Genomic DNA, 23510 nt, shown 5'->3' on the forward strand with positions numbered 1-23510 from the left:
TTTCAAAGTTTTGCTCATGACTTTATATAAATGATTCTTGCACTCATTTTACCTGGCAACTTTAGATGTCAACTTAAATGATCCTTGCTGCCTGATATTCATACCCTTGTGTAGTCCTGTCTCAATGAATCATAGCTTGGGACTTCTGAGGCTAAGTTATAAAAGACCTTCCAGTTTCAGCTTTAGCCTCTCTTGGATTACTTACTTAGGGAGGATACCAATCACTGTCTTTTGAGCACACTCCAATAGCCTGTAGAGAAAGCCATGTGGGCTGCAACTGGCTGTTAGCCACCAAACTAGCCATCCATGGAGTGAGTGAGCCATCTTGGAAGATTATCAGCCAGCTCCAGGTCACCCTTTTGCTGACATCAGAAGACCCCCTCCCCCAGTCAGAACTGCCTGTGTTATTCAAATATCTACCACAGAAACAGGATAATAAATGTGTACTGTTGTTTTATACCACTAAGTTTTGGGGTAATTTTGTTATGCAACAGTAGTTAGCCAATAGAGTAATAATCACTTCTGTGGATGTGTTTTAATTTAATTTCTTCTCACCTAATGGGACATTTGCATTGTTTCTGATTTTGAGCTTTTATAAGCAGTGCAGTAAGAACACTCTTATACATATGTAATTCTTTAGGAAATGTTTCTAGAAATAGAATTGCTAGAGCTCATATTCTAAATTGTGTTAAAAATTGGCAAACTACACTCCAAAAAGGTTAAAAATTCTATTACTTTTTTTTTATTGCCAATAACGTGTATTACAGTGCTCATTTCTGTATGCCCTTGCCAACAATGGGTATCTTTAATCTTTGCCAATCTTAGGTGATGGTATATCATTAATTTATATGTATGTATTGGTGGGCTGAAGGCAATGATAACAGGCATTTATTGGCATTTTTTTGTTCCTTTTTCTGATTTGTCTTTCTGTGTTTGTTGGCCAATTCATCTATTTAGTCGTGATGTGAAGGGATTATTTGTAGATTACGGATATATATTAACCTTTTGTCATATTCATTGCAGGTATTTTTTTCATTATTGTGTATCTTGGTGTATTTTACTCTACAGGGATCTTCCATTTTTATATGGTTTAATTTACCATCTTTCCTTTATAGTTCTAGGTTTTTCCATCATGCTTACAAAAACATTCCTCATATTAAAACTAAATTTTTATACTTTCTTCTAGTATTTTAAAGTATTCTATCTTTTTAATAGTGAGATAGAGCTGACATAATCCTTTTTCTAATTGGACAGTTCATTAGTTCAGCATCCTTAGTCTACTCATTTGAATTATTTTTACAATATACTAAGTTCCTATATGTGAATGACCTATGTATAAATTATTATGCTTCAATGATTAAAACAAGGAACTAGTCTTACAATAGTCTCACATGTTTTTAATTACTGTTTCTTGATAGAATGCATTTTGATATTTGGGAAAGCAACTCTTATGCCTCTTTTTAAAAAATTGTTTTTTTTACTTGTCAATGGACTTTGTTTATGGTCTCTCTCTCCTCACACATTTAACTGTGTCACTACAAATGGAAATCCCAATATCTTCTATCTGCATCCCATTGCCTTATTTTATACACTCCTTGTATACAACTCATGTCAGAGACCACAGAGGTGGGTTGTGTTGATGGCATTCTTCTGAGCCTCGTTTGGACACTTGGTTCTCAAGGGACCCAGGCCAAGTCATAGGGATCAGCTGTTTTGGTGCTCACAGATCATTCCAGTCACACAGGAATTAATGTTATGCTAGATTCTTTCTTCTCTCCTTTCTAATACATGTCCATATATAGCTCCTTTTCTTGTGAGAGTCTTCAGAAAAGCATTTTGGAATAGTATTTTTCTCTTCTTTTGATCAACACTGTATTAATTAAATCTGAAGTGGTTTAAAATAGCAAAATTCATAGATGGACTGGCAGAGGTGCAGACTTACTTAAGGATTCTATTAAGCAAAATTAAAGTTACCAAAGTATTTAAACACGATCAGTTTTGTTTCATTTTCTTCCTTAACACCTGCTATTCTTCTTACCTCTACTTTCTTGTACTTTTTTTCATTTCCATGGTTACCACCTACGCTTTTTTCATTTTCATGGCTAGAATAACTGTTATATATTTTTGAACAAGGACATGAATAGTCAAGCTATTCAACTAAAGCAGATGATGATGCTTTATCACATAAGCTTTTTGCCAAATCTGATGATTCCTAAATGTTAGCTGTTCAAGTCCAAGAATCAGTGGCCTCAGCTGGTCCTTCCAGTTTCTTTCTTTGGACTTCTCTAATGTCACTCCCTTAACAACAGGTGTATATACAGGTGTCTAAAAATCCCAGAAACAGATTTTTTTCCTAGTAACAGACGCCAAGGCGTATTGTGAAGCTTGGGACTTTTTGGATTTTCTGTTAAGAAAGTAGAACTTTGAGCCAGAAAAGCGTGTTTCTAACACTCTCAAATTCAGACATTTTATCCCGTGTGAAGTCATGGCTAATCTAGTGCTGGGGTGGATTTTACTAACACCTATCAAGTGTTCCCCCTTCCTGAGTCCATCCATGATTGTGGTGAGCTAGTCTGAAGGGCTCCCTATGCATTAGAAGAATTCCCAAGTTGGGTTGCTCCTCTCCAGGCAGGCCTGAAAGATTCTAGGACTCAAACTAGCCCAACAACTGTGTGGAGACTATACTGGGTGGATTCACTATTTTTAATGACTGACCTTCATGGATGGAAGTCACAAAATTGGCCTCCTATTAAAGTTTTCTAATCACAATCTTTTTGATGACTTCTTTGAATTTCCAGTCAAAATATCAGGAAATGAAGTTCTCTCCCTATAACTACCTCAACCAGCCCATTTATACAAGAGCATACATTCTCAATGGTGATACTCATCCCAGTGGGGAGAACATTATTTCTTGGGAATTGAAAAAAAAAAAAAAAAAAAAAACCAACTTACTTTTTTAATGTCACACAGTACCTAAACATACCTACTTTACATCTGTGGTAGTAAAATTTCATGGAGAGGGACCTGATTAGGAAAAAGATGTCTAGAAAAGCCTCCTTAGGAGGGTGATAATGAAAAAAACAACCAGTTGAAATATTGATATAGTCTAGGTTTTGTGATGAGAATCCTAGCAGAATGCTTTTCTCTTTAATGGATTTCTCTATGCATAGATGGGAGGAGGGACAGTCTAGAAATAATACTGAAGGTTTGGCATTGACTAGGATATAGATGCCATTTCTGAAACAATAACTCAAAAGCCAATAGCTTATTTGTCAAGGCAATTATTTGTCTATCTGTTATGCACAAAGTCCAGTGCTGCAGTGTTAGGGACCCAGAATCCTTGTAACCAGATAATCACATAAATTTTTTTTAATTGTTATAAAACTTACTTTTTTTGCACTGCGGATGGAACCTGGGAGTGCTTTACCATTGAGCTACATCTTCAGCTTTTTTTTAATTTTTAAATTTTGAGACAGGGTCTAAGTTGTTGAGGCTAGCCTCAACCTTGCAATCCTCCTGCCTCACCCCGCCCCAGAGTCACAGGGATTACAGGCATGTGCCTCTGCACTTGGCTCCATCTTACCCATTTTTAAGTATACAGTTCAATGGTATTAAAACATTCATAATGTTGTGCAATTATCACCATTATACAGCTCTGTAACTTTATGTCTTGTGAGACTGAAATTTTAGGTTGACTCACAATACTCCCCATTTCACCTTCACTCAGTGCCTGGCAACCACCATTCTACTGTATCTATGAATTTGACTCCTCTAAATTACCTCCAATAAGTGGAAGCAAACATTTTGTTTTTGTGACTTGCTTATTTCACTCAGCATTATGTCTTCTTTAAGGTTCAGGTATGTTGTAGCATACTGCAAAATTTCTTTCCTTTTTGAGCTGAATAATATTCCATTGTATGAATATACCATATTTTGCTTATCATTCATCCATTGATGGACACCTAGATTGCTTATGAACCTGGGCATACAATTATCTCCTTGAGAACTTGCTTCCAATTCTTTTGGGTATATGCCCCCAAATGGAATTCCTGGATCACGTGGTATTTCTCTTTTTAACTTTTTGAGTAACTGCCATACTAATAACTGCCACTTATCCACAGTGGCTGTACCATTTTACATTCCCATAAACAGTGTACAAGGGTTCCAATGTTTCCATATCCTTACAACACTGATTTTTTGATAATAGTCATCCCAATGGGTGCAGAATAGTATCTCACTATAGTTTAAAGGATTTTTGTGTGTGTGTGTGTGTGTGACCATAGATTGAGCTTGGGGTACCACTTTACCATTAAACCACATCCTTGCCCCCTCTTTTTAAACCTTTAATTAATTAAACCCAGCCCTGTCCTTTTTTTTCCCCCTTTGGTGATGTATTTAGAGACAGATTCTCCCCAAGTTACTGAGGGCCTAGCTAAGTTTCTAAGGCTGGCTTTAAACTTGCAAATCTCCTGCGCTGCTGATTATAGGCATGCACTACCACACTACGCTTCTTCATGCCCAGTTTCATTGTAGTTTTGATTTGCATTTCCCTGATTGTGATGTTTAGCATTTTTATATGCATATTGGCCACCTGTATATCTTCTTTAGGGAAATGTCTATTCAAGTTCATTGCACATTTCTTAATTGATTTCTTTTGTTTCTTGTTGCACTTCAGTTCTGGACCACATTTGATATCATCATCAGTGTTAGTTCACCACATTCACATGACAGCCAGCGGAAAAGTGAAAGAAGTGAAGGGAAGGGAACTCTCCTTAATTTTAAGTGCATAATCCAGATGTTTCATGTATCACTATTCATATCTGATTGGCCATGATTTAGTCACATGGCTCATGCAGCTACAAAGAAGAGTGGGAAATACAGTCTAGCCGGGCTGCTATGTGTTCAACTAAACAGTCTACCATGATGAAAGAGAAGAATGGATGTTGTGGAATAACTGGCTGCATCTGCTACAACTCAAGTGGGAACTTCTTTCTTTTTGGAAGGTGAAGGTCAAATGTGTCTGGCTTCTTTGATGATCATAAACCTTGAAGCATAAGCAGCATAAAAATAAAGATGCTAGCATGTAGGATTTAGGACTGAGAAGCAGAATCAGAATAATTCATTTAAGAGTATCAGTAATGGATCCAAAACCAAAATATATCTACTCAGCTGATTTGGTGCTGAATGAAGATTCCTTAGTTAAGTGTTCCCCCGACTACTTCATGGAAAAGGAGAAATTTCTTTTTTCCTTCTTTCTCCATGCTAGGGATCAAAAACAAGGTCTCCAGCTTGTGTTCTGAGCTGAACTTCAGCCCTAGACTTCATTAGCCCCACCGCTACTGGAAATTGAATCCTATTGGATGGGTTTTACTAGAAGAGCTCTCTCATGGACATTTAGAAACTCAGTAAGAGATGTTTTAAGTTTTTGAGTAAATCAGCTGAAAGGTGCTATGTAAATGCAAATTACTGTGCAGGCAAGATTTGGTGTTTCCTTGAATTTCAAAAACCCTTAGGTTATTTAATAACAGGCATGGATGCAGCTACACATGAATTCTAGCACTTCTCTTTGCAGGAAATAAATGTTAACCGTTTTAGGATTTTGATTTACTTGTATATACTGCCCTTTATGTTTCACTTCCATATTTTTTTAAATATATTTGGAAAGTGTAGCATGACTGGAAATATGGCCACTAAGCTTTTACTCCATTTAGTCTTTTAAGGGTGACATCTATGGATTATGGCTAAAAATGCTGTTTTTTTTTTTTTTTTTTAACTTTTGTCAGTTTCCTACTTGATCACAAATAGTGGCAAATCAGTAGAACTAGGAGAGCTACATCCCAGGTCTGCAGGAGAGCACCCAGCACAAAGGAGCTGGCACCTGGATTGGCTTGTGAATCCACTTCAGGGTTAGGACTTCTCTGCACCAGAGTCCTTGTGAAATGGCTAGAAGACTGACTCCTGTGTGACAGCCCTGCACGACCTGGGACAGGCCATTTCACACTTCTCCAAGAATACTCCAAACCAGATGAGCTAACAATACACATATTCTGGAGCTCTTGGAGGGCTGGATAGCTGGTTTGTCTTCCCCTTGCTTCAGATAGGACATGGTGACTGCTTTCCCATTAGGAAGATTCATGCTTCCTCCCTCTGCTATTACAAAGAAAACAAAACTGTCAAGAGACTGCACTGGATGCTTTATCAGCATTTGCAGGCTCAACACAGAGTTGCTCCAGGTGGGCATAGATGTGGAGGCTTCACCCATGTGGTGGTACTCTGCTGGACTCCAGCATCAGATCATCATTGTAGGGGGGCACTACCTCACCAACCGTGTTCTCCCACTTCCTACAGAGAAGGTCTAGAAAGTGAAGATAACCTTGCAACCACTAGTTTCCTACAATTGCTTAATTATTTCAGTGTAACTCTCTGTAGAATGTTAGCTGTAGAGGAGCCGAAATAAATACAGCTTAAGATTTGAATCACATTCTGTTGTACTTGTTCTCATAAGCCTGAAATAGAATTTTCTAACACCTTTTGTGGTTGGATATACTGAATTTAAATAGGACTGTAGATGTAAACAAAAAGAGCAAGATGTGGATTGATGTGCCTATTTCAGTAAAATGTAGCCACGTTATTTTGGAAATACCGATACTATAATTAATAAAATGACAAGTAGGGGAAAAAACACACAAATTTGGAGAACTGCACTGTAGTGATAATAAAACAAAAAGGACCTGAAGAAAGAATAACGGGTTTTATTTTGTTGAGGATCTTTTCAGGTCTCTATAGTTTACACATTTAAGATAACATACTTTCTTACTAACTTTAATTTTGGTGCGGGAGATGGAACCCAGGGCCTCATGCATATTAGGTATGTACTCTACCATTGAGTTACACCTCAGCTCTATTATTACTAGTTTTAAAAACCATATTTGATCATTACTGATGCCAGTGGCCATGACATGGATCATTATAAATACTTTTCATTTTGCCTTTTACAAAGGCCAAAGATGAGAAATGAGAAAGATGAAATGGTCGGGGCCAAGTTCATGGGCAAGGAGTTATCATTTTCTGATTTTTGTTTTCATGATACTGGATACTGCATGCAGGCATGCTCTACCACTGAGCTACATCCCCAGACCTTTTGACACATGTTCTCACTAAGTTTCCCAGGCTGCCTCAGACTTGTGATCCTTCCTACCTCAGTGTTTCAAGTCAGTGGGATTACAGGCTTGCACCACTGTGTCCAGCTCATTTTCTGATTTGTGTAAATAAAATTCCACCTACATAATATGTAGAGTCTTTTTGAAACAAAGGCTTCCATGTACCTCAGCATTGCCTGAAAGTACCTGTCTTACATTCAATTTTGCAACTATTAAAGAATGGAACCTTTATTATGTGGATCCAGTGAAACACCTGGTATAAATCTGGTAAAGTTTGGAACACAAAAATACCAACATCTGACAATTTCAATATATGGCAGTAAGAATTTATATTAGAAGCCTAAAATTAAGGGTTTTTTTTTCTTTCTTTTTTTTTTTTTTTCCCTTGGTGCTGGGAATTGAACCCAGGGTTAACCACTGAGCCACACCCCCAGCTCTTTTTTGTATTTTATTTGGAGACACGGTCTTGCTGAGTTGTTTAGGGCCTTGCTAATTTGCTGAGGCTGATTTTGAATTCGTGATTCTCCTGCCTCAGCCTCCCAAGCTGCTGGGATTACAGGCATATACTACCACACCCAGTTAAATTAAGGGTTTTTAATTTAAAGGAAGATCTATACTCTTTTGTAAGGCAAAAAATTTAAACAGTGGTTACCTATTACTGGGAAAAAAAAGTATCTGTAAATTAATAAAAAGAATAAAGCTGGCATAATTTTATAAACACTTCCTGGATCAAATGATAAAACTAGATAGATTTATTAATACACCACTATATTATGCAGTTACATAAAATGAGGTCTATAATTCCCTAAAACAGGCAAACTGGGCTTTTCTGCATATATGATTCTGGAAGTGGTTTAAGCATTTGGATTCTGAGATACACACCAAAACACATTACCTAAGTAAGATTTTCATATGGCACCAATTAAGAACAGAGACTTCTCTTAAGAATTTACAGGGCCAAATATGTTCTCATTTTACATCTTTGCTGATTGATCTGGAAGAAATCTATGTAGGAGAGTACTGTGACTTTTTCGTAGCTCTGCCAGTTTAATCAACAGCTCTATATCAAAGCCAGCTACACCCCCCTCTCCATCTATGAATTTGGCTTTAGAGTCAGACATGCTATTCAATATAAAGAGTGTTATCTTTAGATTCTTTTCATTATATCCTGGATAATTCAAGTCAATAGTCACCCCAGTTGAGTGGATTGGTTACTGTGGTCATCTTGTCCCATGGTTATTCAAGCAGTGCCCAACTGTTTGCAAGTGTGAAACAGTCAGAGCTAACACAGACATGATAAGGTCATCAGGAGGAAAGAAGTACTTTCCATGGTGGCATTAATTTATATTTAATAATGCGTGTTACTTTAAACAAGTTGTATTTAGGTTTAAATATTAGAGATGACAAAATAGTGAGACAGGTTCAAGTCACAAAACATGCAGAAGACTGAGGAAGAAGAGGTAGATGATAAGAATGACAGAAGAAGAAACAATATAGTTCTAAAACATTTCTCTAAAAAAGCTTTCTTTGTGTTGGCTTTCCATCCATGGTTACCAAAATACCTGACACAAACCACTTGTAGAAGGAAAGATTTATTTTGGTTCATGGTTTCAGTCTATGGTTGGCTGGCTCCATTGCTCTGGGCCTGAGATGAGGCAGAACATCATGGATGAAAGGTGTGGCAGAGGAAAACCACTCAGCTCAAGGCAGCTGGGAAGCAGAGAGGAAGGGACCAAAGATATAGTCTCCAAGGGCATACCCCAAATGAACTGCTTCCTCCAACCATGCCCCTCTGCCTTCAGTTTCCATTACCTCCCAATAGTCCACTGAAGTTACTAATTCATCAAGTGGTTAATCCTCTGATGAGGCCAGGATTCTCATCATCCAATCATTTTTCAAAAGCCCCACCTCTGGACATTATTGCTTTGGGGACCAAGCCTTCAACATATGAGTTTTGGGGGACATTCCAGGTGTAAACTCTAGCACTTTTTAATAAAAAAAGTCTTTTCTTTCAGGTAGTTTTAAAGCACAGGTTATACCATTGTTCTGTAGTTCAACGAACTTCCTGATGGTAAATAATTTGGACTTTGTGGGTCATACCGTCTTTGCCACTAACAAATAGTGCTGAATTGTTCCTTGAAAACAGCCACATGACATGTAAAAAAGTGGTTGTGAATTGGGTATGGTGGTGCATGCCTATAATCCCAGAAGCTCAAGGAAGATGAGGCAGGAGCATCATGAATTTAAAGCCAGCCTCAGCAACAGTTAGGTACTAACCAACTCAGTGAGACCCTGTCTCTAAATTAAAATACAAAATAGGGCTTGGGGATGTGACTCAGTGGATGAGTGCCCCTGAGTTCAATCCCCATTCCAAAAGGAAAAAAAAAAAAGTGGGTGTGGCTGTTCTAAGAAAACATTCATTTACAAAAACAGGTGGCAGCCTAAATTTAAAGTAAGGGCCATAGTTTGCCAATTTTTCTTCTAAACTAGCACTATCCAAGAGAAATATAATGTGAGTCATATGTAATTTAAATTTTTCTAGTAGCTACATTTATAAAATAAAAATAGGTGAAATTAACTTTTTTTTAAAAAATATTTTTCTTTAGTTGTAGATGGACACATGACTTTTTATTTATTTATTTTTATGTGGTACTGAGGATTGAACCCAGAGCCTCAAACGGCTAGGTGAGCACTCTACCACTGAGCCACAACCCCAGCCCTGAAATTTTTATTTAACCCAATATATTAAAAATTTTATTTTAACATGTAATCAATATAAAAAAACTATTTAGATATATTTCTTTTGCAACTATTGGAGCATTATAGTTATATTTCAAGTGATCAATAGTCACATTGGGTATGGGTACCAAATTGGACCATTATGTTCTAAATTTTCCAAGACAGGAATTCTACAACTAATTTACAGTTTAGTGACACAGTGTTGGGATTTGGATTTTGAAAGATAGGGGATATGATTATATTGCTCTAGGGAGTACAGGACCAGGGATTAAAGCTACTGGGACGAAATATGTGGTGTCAGTCACTTCAAGCTGAGGTGGCCCAGGATTCTAAAGCACAAACTGATAACTAAACTAATAATGCAGTCAGATGATGTTAGCATCACTTAGCAATGCAACAAACCAGATGTCAAAAGACATGAGACATTAGACCATGGAATGATGACAAGTGAGAACTCATTGCTGTAATCTCTGGCTTTCAGTAAACAATGCCAACCATCCTAAGTATGACTAGTCTTCAGAACTTTGACCACAGCAGAATTGGAAACATAAGTGTGTGATTTGGAAGACAAAATTAAGACCTACTTAGCAAGGGGAAAAGCTCCAAACTTAGACTGAATTTTAAAAATGATTTCAGAAGCCAAATGCTTTTTCAATTATTTTTGTTTAACAGTTTAATACAAGTCAGCAATAGTTTAAAAAGTTACTAGAGGGTGATCATAAGCCTTACCTTTGGGAATCTTTTAATTATTTAAATATAGCTATCTAATCAAATCAACATTTCTAAGATAAGAACAGACATCATGTATACTTAATAAAACTTAAAGGCAAGTGTTTTTAACAAAAAATTTATTACCAAAATACAATATTAAAGTCAATACATGACAAACTCCTGTAAAGCAAAATAAATTATTCTAACATTGTACAGTATTTCCAAAGGTAGTTAAAGAAGCGCTATAGACCTTGCTTCACTGTTCTGAACAGATAAACTGTTCTACCATGAACACAATCCTAGAGTTTCAGCTTTAAGGCATGCAGCTCAATGTGCAGGATAATTTTACAAAATGCAAATCATCCTATTTTTAATAAGATACAGTGTCAGAATTAACTGTAGTCTTTACATGTCAGTGTTCCAGAAACTTTTATACTTTGGCTATAGAAGCAATGCCATAGTGTTACACAATACTTATTTCTTAAAAAAATACATGTATTCATGTCCATGAATATCAAACTCAAATTTCTATTAAATATATTTTATAGAATATTACTTAGAGCACCTTGCTGTACAATAAAAAAAGATTAAATAAGTGTCTATGAAAACTAAAAATATAAGTCTCATAGAGAAGCCTGCTTGTCTTTGCCAAGCCAAGTACGCTACAGGAAGATACAATGTAAACATGGATGCCCACCATTTGCTTTGTGAGAAAAAAACAGAAAATCATTATAAAGCCATCAACAGCTACCCTGAAGAAGATGAAAGATCTAAATCAAAGGCTTCAGTCAGTGTCACACACACACTGTCTGGCCATAGAACTTAAGTCTACAGATCAAGAGGAATATAAGCACAGTACTGTTGGAACACTGGGGACACCAACCACACTCTGGATTATTAAAGAAAGGGAGAAAACATTAGAGCCCTGAAAAGTGTTATTTATAATGATCAGAATGCATTATCTCCCTGATTCTCACCTTTGCTGAATTTAGTTTCTTTTAAAACTATTTTCACTATCAAATCTTAGAACTGTTAAGTGTTCAGAGCAGAAAACAAACAGTATGAACTCTATATGACAAAATGTCTAGTAGCAATAAGTAATTATTCCTATAAAGGGATTCCCTATTCATTATTTTAATAACTCTTTTCTACAATTATAATTGCATATTTAATCTTCATTATTACTTTTAGAAAACTCAATTGTTCTTGGCAGAAACAGTTTTAAGCCTTGCCACAAACTAATATTGGGAAGATTTAAAATATTCTTGGTACATTTTTTTCCTCCTGTAGGCCAAGAGAAAGTTTTTATGGACAATTGAAAGCCAGAATTAGGTGAAAGTTTAAGGGGGCTGAACTTCTGGGTTAACTTTTCCCTAAGGGGTAGGGAATTAAATTCATGATTTCAAATGGAATATTTAAGTAACAATCAAAGGAAGTGGTTTAAGAAAATTAAGAAAGGCAATTTAAAAAGTCACACTTGAAATTTTGGGATTTTTTTTTGCGGGGGGGCGTTATTAGTATTTTCCAAAGGATTATGGAAAAGTAAAGCCAAGGAAAATTCTTCTAAGATTGTTACTTTTCTATATGGTTCAATTCTGAAATAGGAGAAAATGCATTTATTTAAATCCATGTATAGTGGATTTGGGAAATATAGTTTAGTATATATAAATTCATTTTATCTTTTCAAAAAGCATATATCAGAAATGAATTAACTTTCACAAATAAATTAAAGCTACCTAAATCAAAGAGCTGCAAAGTTACAGCCAACTGTATGTTTGAATATCATCATCAAAATGAGAAAAATAAAAACAAATTAGACAGTGTTTCAAGATGGCTGGCCCCACTTACATAGTTCCTAATGCTATCTTAAAAATATTAATTCATTTTATTTATACCTGGACTTGGGAGCAAAATTCTTTCTGAAAACTTTGCCTATATAGTATTCCATTCATGAAACTCTTGCTTTTGGTGTTCTAAATTTATCAGAGTCACAACCTCAACTCTAAATGTTAGAAATGGATATTCAGAATGTTCATCTGATATAGCACCATGAAGATGGCGCACTGAATGGTGCACCTGCCTTTTGACTGGAGGCAGAATTTAACAAAAAAAATAATGTATAAATAAGTGATCAGAACTACAAAAACAAAACACCCTGTTTTTTTTCACCCACTGAAACAATAATAATACAAAATATGTAATTAATGAGAAACTTATGTGTATTTGACGGCAAGTTTTACTGCGACAGCACATTTACTTAGTTTTCCACATCACACTCTAAACAGAATTTCTTAGAAAGAAACCCTATAGAATTGCCAAATTCTGTTTGCTAATTAAAATTTTTACAAACAACTTGAATTTTTACTATATTTTGGTCACATTTGGTTATTTCTCTTCTGCTAAAAATATAACTAAATTAATAAACTTCAGAAAGGAAAATCTCAACAGCAGTACTAAGTTTAAGAGTCCTCTGAATTTTCTCCCTCAACTTCATTTTTATCTTAGTGTTCAAACTATTGCTAAGGCCTGATGTAATTTTTCCATACTCTGTTGCTGCTTTTAGAGACTCATTCAAATAACAAGGAATCCTCACTTAGCACTGAGGATCAGAAAGCCTATTTAACTATCAAACGTATGCTGTGTTCTTCCAGACACTCTGAAAGGAACCTGTGAGAAGTGCCCTGCTGTGCTCAACTAGTCACCAGTTCTGTGAACTTGAGATTGATTTGAGTCTGGTTGGAATGAACCCATTTCTTCCTATTCCTACCAAAAACTCACTGTAAATTTAAGACAACAATTTACTTCTTAAATGTCTATTTATAATCCAGATTTGGTTTAGAGGTCTTTCTTTTGTTTTTGGGAATAAAGGAACGTATTCCACATTGAGTATATGATAAATTCTTATTGAGTATATGATAAATCCAGGGGAAGATTTAAGTGGATCATTTCAAAGCCCTCTATCTGCTCCCTTGTAGACTCTGAAAAAAACCCCTCTAGAAGCTATGTGCCATTCTCACAAGAGACCCAGCGATTCCAGAGCTCGCATGTCAAAAGTAAACACGAGAAAGTTAAGCTCTGCTAAGACTGTGACACTTTTATAACAAGTTTTAGAAGAGTTCCTGAAAAGCCCTTTCTTAACTTTTGCTTGCATGTATGTCTAAACTATAATAAGCTTTTAATAATAAATACACTCAACACTAAGAAGGGGTGACAGAGGATTAATACCGATTACATCTTTGTTCCTCCTCAACCCACTTCCCCTCACTCAAAATATTTAAATATTACTGTTTACCCATTTGGAATTCATTTTATTACATCACAAGTTTGGTTCCAAAGTCACACCTGTCACTTCCTCTCACACCAACTAGTTTTTCTGCATCTAGTAGGTTAGTTATCTGACAGCACAAAGGTGAAACTGTGGTTAACTATTCCAGCTAATTTGTGTTTACAGCTGTGCTGTGGTCTTTATTTAGGATGATGTTTACAATTTCACCCTCATGCTCTTTCATATGATCCAAGAGATTTTCTTTGCTGGTTGATTCAAAACCACAAATGCAACAACAGAAGAGCAAAACGCAATACTCCATTCCAGGAGGGGCTAGACTGGAGTTCTTTTCTAAACTATATGAGGTATTATTCGTAGGGCTCAGTTTCTCATTCTCATTGGGATCTATGACTTCACTGGGTGCTTGGGAAATCAGCTCGGAGGATGACACCAAATTTTCTGAACTTCCAGTGACAGGATCGGCTCTCTCTTCACTGCTGTTTAATAGAGTTTTTCCAGAGGATTTCCCCAGAACTCTTCAAAACAAAACAAAACACACCAGACCTTGAGTGGGCTACCTATACTGTAGGACTAGTAGTTTTAATTCTAACTTTAATTCATATACAGTAATAAAGGGAGGGGGTAGAATCAAATACCTGCCACTTTGTGAAATTGCATCATTAATAGCCTTGTTTACTTGTTCATAGTTGTAATTTTGGTCACTTGCATGCTTCCACATATGAGACTTCAAAGACGGAGGATGGCTGCACACATACCCACATAGAGAACATCTGAAAGACAGATAAGAGAAAAATCAGAACACTACCATGATGTTATTTAAAATTTAGAATGATCTCTAATAATGATTATAATCCTTCTGCAGTTTTACTAGATATATCATATTTCATGGAATCTCAGATGACTAGTTCTAAGAGATATGGGATTCAGTCATAAGAATGATATTCTAGAGTCAATAAATAAAAGAGGCATTTTATAGAGAACTTACAGGAATCAAGACATCTTGGATTATTTCAGTTATTATATGATCTTGAAAATATTTCTAACAGTAACATATAAAATCTTGACTCTATATTATTTAACAACATACATAAAGAAAACAAAATTAACATTTTATATCACTATATTACTACTTTGTGTGTATGTGGGGGTGATACAGGGGATTGAACCTAGGGACACTTTACCACTGAGCTATATCCTCAGTCCTTTTTTTTTTTTTTTTTGGTAGTGGGGGATTGAACTCTAGGGCACTTGATTACTGAGCCACATCTCCAGCCCTATTTTGTATTTTATTTAGAGACAGGGTCTCACTGAGTTACTTAGCACCTCATTTTTGCTAAGGCTGGCTCAGAACTCTCAATCCTCCTGCCTCAGCCTCCTGAGCTGCTAGGATTACAGGTGTGTGCCACAATGCCTGGCTTACCCCAGTCCTTTTAGGGGAAAAAAAAAAAAATTTTTTTTTTTTTAATCTTGACACAGGATCTTGCTAAGTTGACTATGCTGTCTTCAAACTTCCTCCTCAGCTTCCCAAGTTGCTAGGATTATGGGCATGTGCCACTGTACCTGGCTATACCACTCTATTTCTTAATCAAGAAAGGCAAAAGGAAACCAAATGACTTACAACATGAACTTTGAAGATCCACAGAAAATGGAAGTAGTCATGAAAAAGTTTCAACAATTTAGATTTCATAAATATAATTGTCTTAATATCTTGCATTAGTAGTGTGGTATATTTGTTAAAACTGATGAACCAATATCAACACATTTAAAAAAAATATTAGATCTAATTCACAATTTATACTAGGGTTCTGTTTGTACTGTATAATTCTGTTTTGACACCATGACAGTGTTATGCTAGTTCCACTGTCCTTGAAATCCCCATGTTCTATAGACATTGAGCTATCCTTCCTGCCCCTCAATTATAGGCAACCACTGATCTTTTTATTATCTCCACAGTTCTGCCTTTTCCATAATGCCATATAATTGGAATCACAACAATACGCAATTAATGTTTTTCACATCTTTTAGTGGATTGGTAGTCCTTGTTTACTGATAATAACAGATATTGTTTGGATGTACCATAGTTTCCTTATTCATCCACCTCCTGAAAGACATCTCAGTTGCTTCCAATTTTTTTGCAATTATGAAAACTGCTATGAACATTCATATGCAGGTTTTATGTGGATAAAAGTTTTCATCATATGGGTAAATACCTGAGGGCTTAATTGCAAGACTGTACTATAACACTGCTTATCGTTTTTTTGGGGGGGCAGGGGTATTGGGGCTTAAACTCAAGGGCACTCAACCACTGAGCCACATCCCCAGCCCTATTTTGTATCTTATTTAGAGACAGGGTCTCACTGACTTGCTTAGCACCTCAATTTTTGCCGAGGCTGGCTTTGAACTTGAGATCCTCCTGCCTCAGCCTGTGCCTGGCAAAACTGTTTATCTTTTTAGGAAACCACAAATGTAGTTTTTCACAAATATTTCTCTTAAAATATAATTAGAAAATCAAATCAGATAACTCAATTGAACTCTTCCCTAAACCAATAAGAGACATGGTCAACAAATCTAAAGGCATAAGAGTAAAATGAAACCATTAAATATGGGGAAGGAATATAATCTTATTCTAACCCACCACCTCTAATTTAACTTTATGATGGAATGCAGCAATATTTCTATATTAACATGTTCTGAGGATTGGATCCAGGGTCATCAGACTTTGACTTTACAAAATACCACTTTAGGTTTATTTTTTATTTTTTGGTAGTTGTAGATTGACAGAATGCCTTTATTTTATCTGTTCATTTTTATGTGGTGCTAAGGATTGAACCCAGTGCCTCACACATGCTAGGTAAGCGCTCTGCCACTGAGCCACAACCACAGCCCTAGGTTAATTCTTGACAGACCTTTCAGCTGGATGTGGTGGCACATGCCTATAATCCCAGCAATTTGGGAGTCTAAGCCAGAAGGATTGCAAATTTGAGGATAGTCCAGCCAACATAGTGAGACCCTGTCACAAAATTAAAAAATAAAAAGGCTGGGGATGTAGCTCAGTGGTAAGCACCCCTGGGTTCAATCTCTAAAGAAAAAAAAAAAAGTAATTCAATTTCCCTATTAGTGAGGAACTGGCAAAGATGAGTAAGTCTGATAAGATTCTTCATAGATGTGGAAATGCACAATTGATCAAGAGAATGACATACCTGTAACCCCATAAATTCTTAGTTATCTACCCTAGAGACATTCTTGCACCTGTTTACAAGGATACACATACAAGAATGACTACTGTAGCAGTGAACAGAGTGGGAAAAAAGGACATAACCCATAATCAGTTCCTGCACAGGGCCACAGAAATCAATTGGTTTTTCTTCATATAATGCAAAATTAGAAAGTCGTTAAAGTCAAAAGAACGAGATTTATACTTTTCACCATGAACCAATGTCAATAATAATCAGTGAAGAGAAAAAAAAAATTTTGTGTGGTGCACAATTTAAATATATTGTTTTAAAAAACCCAGTATGTATGTATAACCTGTAAGTTTATGTATATACATGTTTATATGCTGAACACACACACACAAAAACACATATACACACACACATACACACACAGTTATTTAAAAATGCCTGGAAATGACACATATCAACATCAGGAAAATGGGTTACCCTAGGAAAGAAGGGGTGAAGAAAAGAATAGATGAAGAAGAAAGAAAACGAGATTTTTATTTTTTGGTAGTGGGGATTGAAATTGAACCCAGGAACACTCAACCCCTGAGGCACATCAAAGCCCATTTTATATTTTATTTAGAGACAGGGTCTTGCTAAGTTGCTTAAGAGCCTCACTAAGTTGCTGAGGCTGAACTTAGCCTCCCAAACCACTGGGATTACAGGCATGTGCCACCGTGCCCAGCAAGGTCTTAGTTTTATCTACAATGTTTTATTTCTTCAAAATGTAGTAAAATGTTTTAAAATGTTCCTTTTCAAAAATACTTTAAAAAAATCATTAGCCTATTCTCTTTAAAAATTTATAGTTTGTATTCTAAGCCTTTAAGATTCTATAGCTAAAAAAAAAAAAAAAAGATTCTATAGCTAGCATAAGACTGTCACCAACTCACTGGCTACACACAAAAAAAGTAACCCTAATTAGATGCATCATATTTTAACAAAGCCCAGCTAATCTGTTTTTACTAATATGTTTATAAAAGGGCCGGCATGGTATCACCTCCACTGCTCAACCATTGAATATTGTGTCTGTATCTATTGTTTTACTGTCACACTATAGTGTGTACTACCATGTGCTCACAATCTCTCACTTAAGTGGCTCCAGATCAGTCCCTTGAAAAGAGTGATTGCCCTGAGCCACTGGGGCTTGGCACCCAGGTGACAATGGGCAAGAGATGCTATGTATTTCCAGCTAGTATCTCCACTAACTACAATGCTTCGATGTTGAATATGGCAACTTATAATATAAATACCTTTTTGATATGTTATACAAAAGGGAAATATACATCAAATCTTGTTTTTTAGGAATACTTGTGTCCTCACACAGACTACTGCCCAGAAACCTCAGCAGAAAACTTTTATCCATAATGAGCCACAGAATTCTGTGTACAGCAAAGGATCTCCTGAGTGAAAAGTCAGACTTATACAACCAGAATTTCATACTTTGGGAAAACTGGGTCAAAAAATATTAAAAATTTATCTTATAGAACATCTCTAATGTTACCAAAACTTATTTAAAAAATAAGGATGATGAGGTATTTAAGTAACTTTTCTTAGAAATAAACTTCTAATTTTAGAATAGTTACAGATTTACAGGAATACTGAGTTCCCCCTATTGTTAACATATTACATTCCTGTGTTATACCTGCCATAAATAAGGAACAGTGTTGATATAGTATTAACTGATGTCCATACTTTATTCAGATTTCCTGAACTTTTACCTAAATATCCTTTTTCTGTTCCAGAATCCCATCCAGTATTTCACATTGAGTCATCCTGTCTCTTTAGGACCTTCTAGACTGGAACAGTTCTCCTCAGACTTGCCTAGTTTCAATTGACCTTGACAGATGTGAGGAACACCAGTCATTTTTTAAATTGCCTCTCATTTGGGGTTGTCTAATGTTTTTTCAGTGAACCTGGGGTTATGGGTTCTTGGGAGAAGCACCAGAGTGGTGAAGTGCCACTGTCATCAACTCATACTATCAATGTGATTTATCATTGTGGATGCTGACCTCAATCACCTGGCCGAGGTCAGGTTTCTCAGTAAGTGACTCTTTCCACACTGTACACTTTGGAAGGAAGTGACCATTTGAAGCCCCTACTTTACGAGGGGAGTATTAGCCGCCTCTCTGAGGACAGAGTATCTATAAAAATTATTTGGAATTCTCCTGCACTAGTGATTTGTCTCTTCTCACCCACTTATTTATTTGTTCAATCATTATTTCTATCAATATGGGCACATGAATAATTACTTACACTGTTGGACAAAATTCAGTTCATTGCTAACATCATTCCAGCTTTGACCACTTTCCATTAGTCCCTCTGTCCTGTTGACTCTGTCATTTTGTTGGTTTAGTACTTTGTTACTTGCTGGTGCTACAAGATGCACAGGATTATCATTTCTTTAGTTTTTAACTAGTGAATGATATTAGAAACCTAGACTTGGGGGCTAGTGAACTACTTTCATTTTGTAGTGATATTTTTTTCTGATTTCAAAAATTGATCATGTGGTGGTGCATGCCTATAATCCCAGGTGCTTATGAGGCTGAGACAGGAGAATCATTGAGTTTGAAGCCAGCCTGAGCAAAAGCAAGGTGCTAAGCAACTCAGTGAGACTCTGTCTCTAAATAAAATACAAAAAATAGGGCTGGGTGTCAAGTGCCCCTGAGTTAAATCCCCGTTACGCAACGCCCTCCCCCCCAAAAAAATTGATTGTAGAAAATTAGAAATATCCAGGAAAAAACACAGAAAATAAAAGTCACTCACAATTTTATCAATAGATAAAACCAATATTATCTTTTAACATATTTTCTAATATCTTAAAATACATATAGAATTTTTATAAAATTGGGATCATACAAGCCTGTTTTATTAATATTCCATTCCCTAGTATGACTTAAACTTTCCATAATAACATATTTAACAGATGCCTTGTATCCTATCATTGAGTGGAACTGACAGAATTCTATCCACCAAGACTCTATTACAAGCAAAAAACAGTTACTATGGTTTAGTTAAATGTTACCAGTCCCCCACCAGCATTGTTCAAATTTCAGTTACTAACTGGTACAGATATGCTAAATGACTAACTGTATAGCAGTAACTTCATTGGTAGCTTTCAGTTCATGACTTCAACACAACTGCAGCATCGTCAGTGAACAGTCAATTTGTTCCTTTCAAAGTCTGCCCAAATTGGTCACTATGCTTCTAGTCAGTTCCCTCACAGTCAGCAAAACATACAGTTTGTGTTGTGTCCTTGTCTCCCAGTGATATACCCATATATACCCACTTTTAAAAAATTGGATACTCAAAAAGAGGGAATTGGTGGGAAAAAAATGGAAGTGCAGGAAAAAACCTGAAAGAATAATGCTGGAAGCAAAATTAGAAAGAAATGTCAATGGAATTATAGAACAAATAATTGACCAATAGGAAGGCTGACACTGTGGCCATGGAAGAAACCCTGGATGTACAGCAAGAGGATAAAATAGAAGGTGACCTTAATGGCATAAATAAAGAATATGGTTGCCAGAGGAAGTGATGTTGTCAAGATATTCCACATGGAAGAAGCTCTTGGAGAAGAGCTGAAGAGCAAAGGATAAAATGTCTAAAGTGGATCCAGACTTAGAAAGGACAACTGACAATCTGCCACAGAATAGAAAAGATGCTCACTTCCCTGTATCAAGGAAGAATGCAAGCCCTGTTCAAACTATTCTTGGTAAGTTTCTTTTGTACTGAGAATTGAATCCAGGGGTGCTTAACTACTGGCCACATTCCCAGTCCTTTTAATTTTAAAATTTTGAGACAGGGTTTTACTAAGTTGCTTTAGAGCCTTGCTAAGTTGATGAGGCTGGTTTTGAACTTGCAATCCTCCTGCCTCAACTTCCCGAGTTGCTGGGATTACATGTGTGCACCACCACACCAGCCTTGGCAAGATTTTTTTATAAAGAGATTTAAAAAAAAAAAAAAAAAAACCTTCTGAGTAAATCTAAATTTTAAATTATAGTATGCTATGGACTACATCTATATGGTCTCCCAAATTCACATTTTGAAACCTAAACTGTCAAGGTGATGATATTAAAGAGATGAGGCCTTTGGGAAGTGACGAGGTTATGAGAGTAGAGCCCTTGTTATGAGAGTAGTGCCTTTATAAAAGAGGCTGAGGGAGCTTTTTTGGCCCCATTACACCATGTGAGGATTCAGTAAGGCACCATCGCTGAAGAAGAGCACAATCCCTTATCAGACATCAAATAGGCTGGTCCCTTGATCTTGGATTTCCCAGAATCCGGAACATAAGAAATAAATTTTCATTTATAAATTACAGGGTCTAAGGTATTTTGTTACAGCAGCCTGAATGGACTAAGGTACAATGTATTAAAATATATTTCACACTATATTTATAATAATTGACAATAAGAAAAAAGGTCATAGAACAATTATAATTTCCCTATTAATTATTAGAATTACTTTGCATGGTTTCAACTTGCATGGTCATATTTATGGTCCCACACTATTGTATAAACTATACATATATGTGTGTATATACATATACTCAGACAAAACAAGAAATTTATAAGATAGTATACATAAAGAAAGCTTTAAAACACTACTTAGGTACAGAATATATGACTTGAGAGATGAAAAAGCCCATAATTGGGTAAAGTTCTTAATTCTTCCTAAATTAATCCAGAACCTCAACATTACAATACTAATTTTAAGAGACTAGGCAAGCTCATTCTGAAGTTCATATTTGCATGCATTTATCACTCATTCAAAATAACAAGAAAGTGAATTACCTACAAAATCTTCATACTTAACTCCACTTCTTCACTTCTCCCATAGAGTTTGGTTTAATTTGAATACACAATTGAAAAAAATGTTTTATTATGAAACACATTGTAAAAAGAGTGGTTTAAGGTGTATATGCAGTTCAGAAAATAATAAATACTATACACAACACCTGCTAAAGGGGAACATTACCACCACTGCAGGAGTTCTTTATTTGTTTCCCCCAAGATCTCATAAACCTTCTTCCCCAACTGAGGCACTGACTTTCTAAATTTTTAATTTTATGATTTGCTTGTCTTCTCTCAGTTTTACCTCTCTGTTATCTCTGAACTCCTATTTGTTTTCACGTCTTTGAGTGTAAAGAGAATATTTTATGTATTCTTTGGTGACCTGCTTAGCTCAGTATATTTGAGATTCAACCAAGTTAACAGGCTTACAGAGAACCTGCTTTTCTTTTAATTTTTACTTGTGCAGTTTCTCAATTTCCGTGATAGAATGTGAAAAGGTTTTTAATATTCATCTAGCATTGTGGTTATCTTTGTATGGAGTGCTTCAGGTTACCTAGTCTGCTGTCTGAAATGGGAGCTCTCTGTTTATTAGTTTAAATTGCTGAGTCAATTTTTGCCCTGCTTAACTGGTCAGCAAATGCTGTGTTTATTTAAAACCTTTTCTGATGATATGATCTATATCCCTTATACTCAAATGAAATATACAGGCAAGTACAAAGATAAATTCTAAAATACTACTTGTATAATTCCCTTATTTTTTTAAATGTAGATCTGATGTAAAGTGGGATTACACTATAGATTTTCAATCCTGTTTTGCTAATGCTGAGTATTTTCTCATTAAAATTATGCATTTTCAATGGGAATATAATGTTCCATCCTAAAGCATCATTAATTAACCATTTTACTCATTATACAGCTAAAATTTAAAAAATCCTTTTTGCATTCTAAATAATGCTATAATAAATACCTTGTACATCAAACTAAAAACATTGTTGATTATTCTTTAGAATAAAGTCTATTTCTCTCATAAAATTCTTGAAAAGAAAACAAAGAAGTGCACATTCACAGTTAAGAAACAGAACATTACCAATGTATTTTTGAGACTCCCTATGTGCCCCAAACCTTGATGGCCTCCGCATTCCTGGACTGCTGGACAGACTTTTTTAAGCCTTTTATTTGTTAGCATTTACTATGTCAGGGAGAAACCAGGTATAATGAAATATGTATATTTAATTAATAATGGATATTTATGTAAGCAGTGAACCACACATTTTAGCAGTAAATGCTCAAGTTTCTTTTAGAAGTTTATGAAGAAGAAGTACAGCGTTCTTCAAGATTTTGAGAATAGTTAAAATTCACTACCAGAAATGCTCTTTTGTGACGTGGTTAAATGTTGCTGATGTGACTAATCAATATCCTTTAATATGAATAAGTCCTTAAAATCTTTTTTAAAGGGAGAAGAAAGGGATAAAGTGTGTGCTTGACAAATAAGCCCTAATTTCATGAATACCTTCCTTTCAGGCTATTCTGGGGGCTGGGTTGTGGCTCAGTGGTAGAGTGCTTGCCTAGCACATGTGAGACACTGGGTTCGATCCTCAGGACT

At 35.8% G+C, this 23510-nt stretch overlaps 1 protein-coding gene across 2 annotated transcripts in view; it reads right to left on the reverse strand.

The window, feature by feature from the left end:
- Nucleotides 1-10730: 10730 nt before the first annotated feature.
- The window catches only part of Znf507 (zinc finger protein 507), a 33614-nt gene continuing 20834 nt past the window's right edge, over nucleotides 10731-23510 (reverse strand). For both annotated transcript variants that reach the window (XM_027941500.2, XM_071604223.1), the window contains 2 exons: nucleotides 14532-14666; nucleotides 10731-14411 (listed from right to left, as the gene is read on the reverse strand). In XM_027941500.2, coding sequence (XP_027797301.2) covers nucleotides 14045-14411; nucleotides 14532-14666 — 502 coding nt within the window. In that variant the 3' untranslated portion in view covers nucleotides 10731-14044. The remainder of the gene's footprint in view (nucleotides 14412-14531; nucleotides 14667-23510) is intronic.

This window comes from Marmota flaviventris, chromosome 18 (genome assembly GCF_047511675.1).
Source record: "Marmota flaviventris isolate mMarFla1 chromosome 18, mMarFla1.hap1, whole genome shotgun sequence".
NCBI lineage: Eukaryota > Metazoa > Chordata > Mammalia > Rodentia > Sciuridae > Marmota > Marmota flaviventris.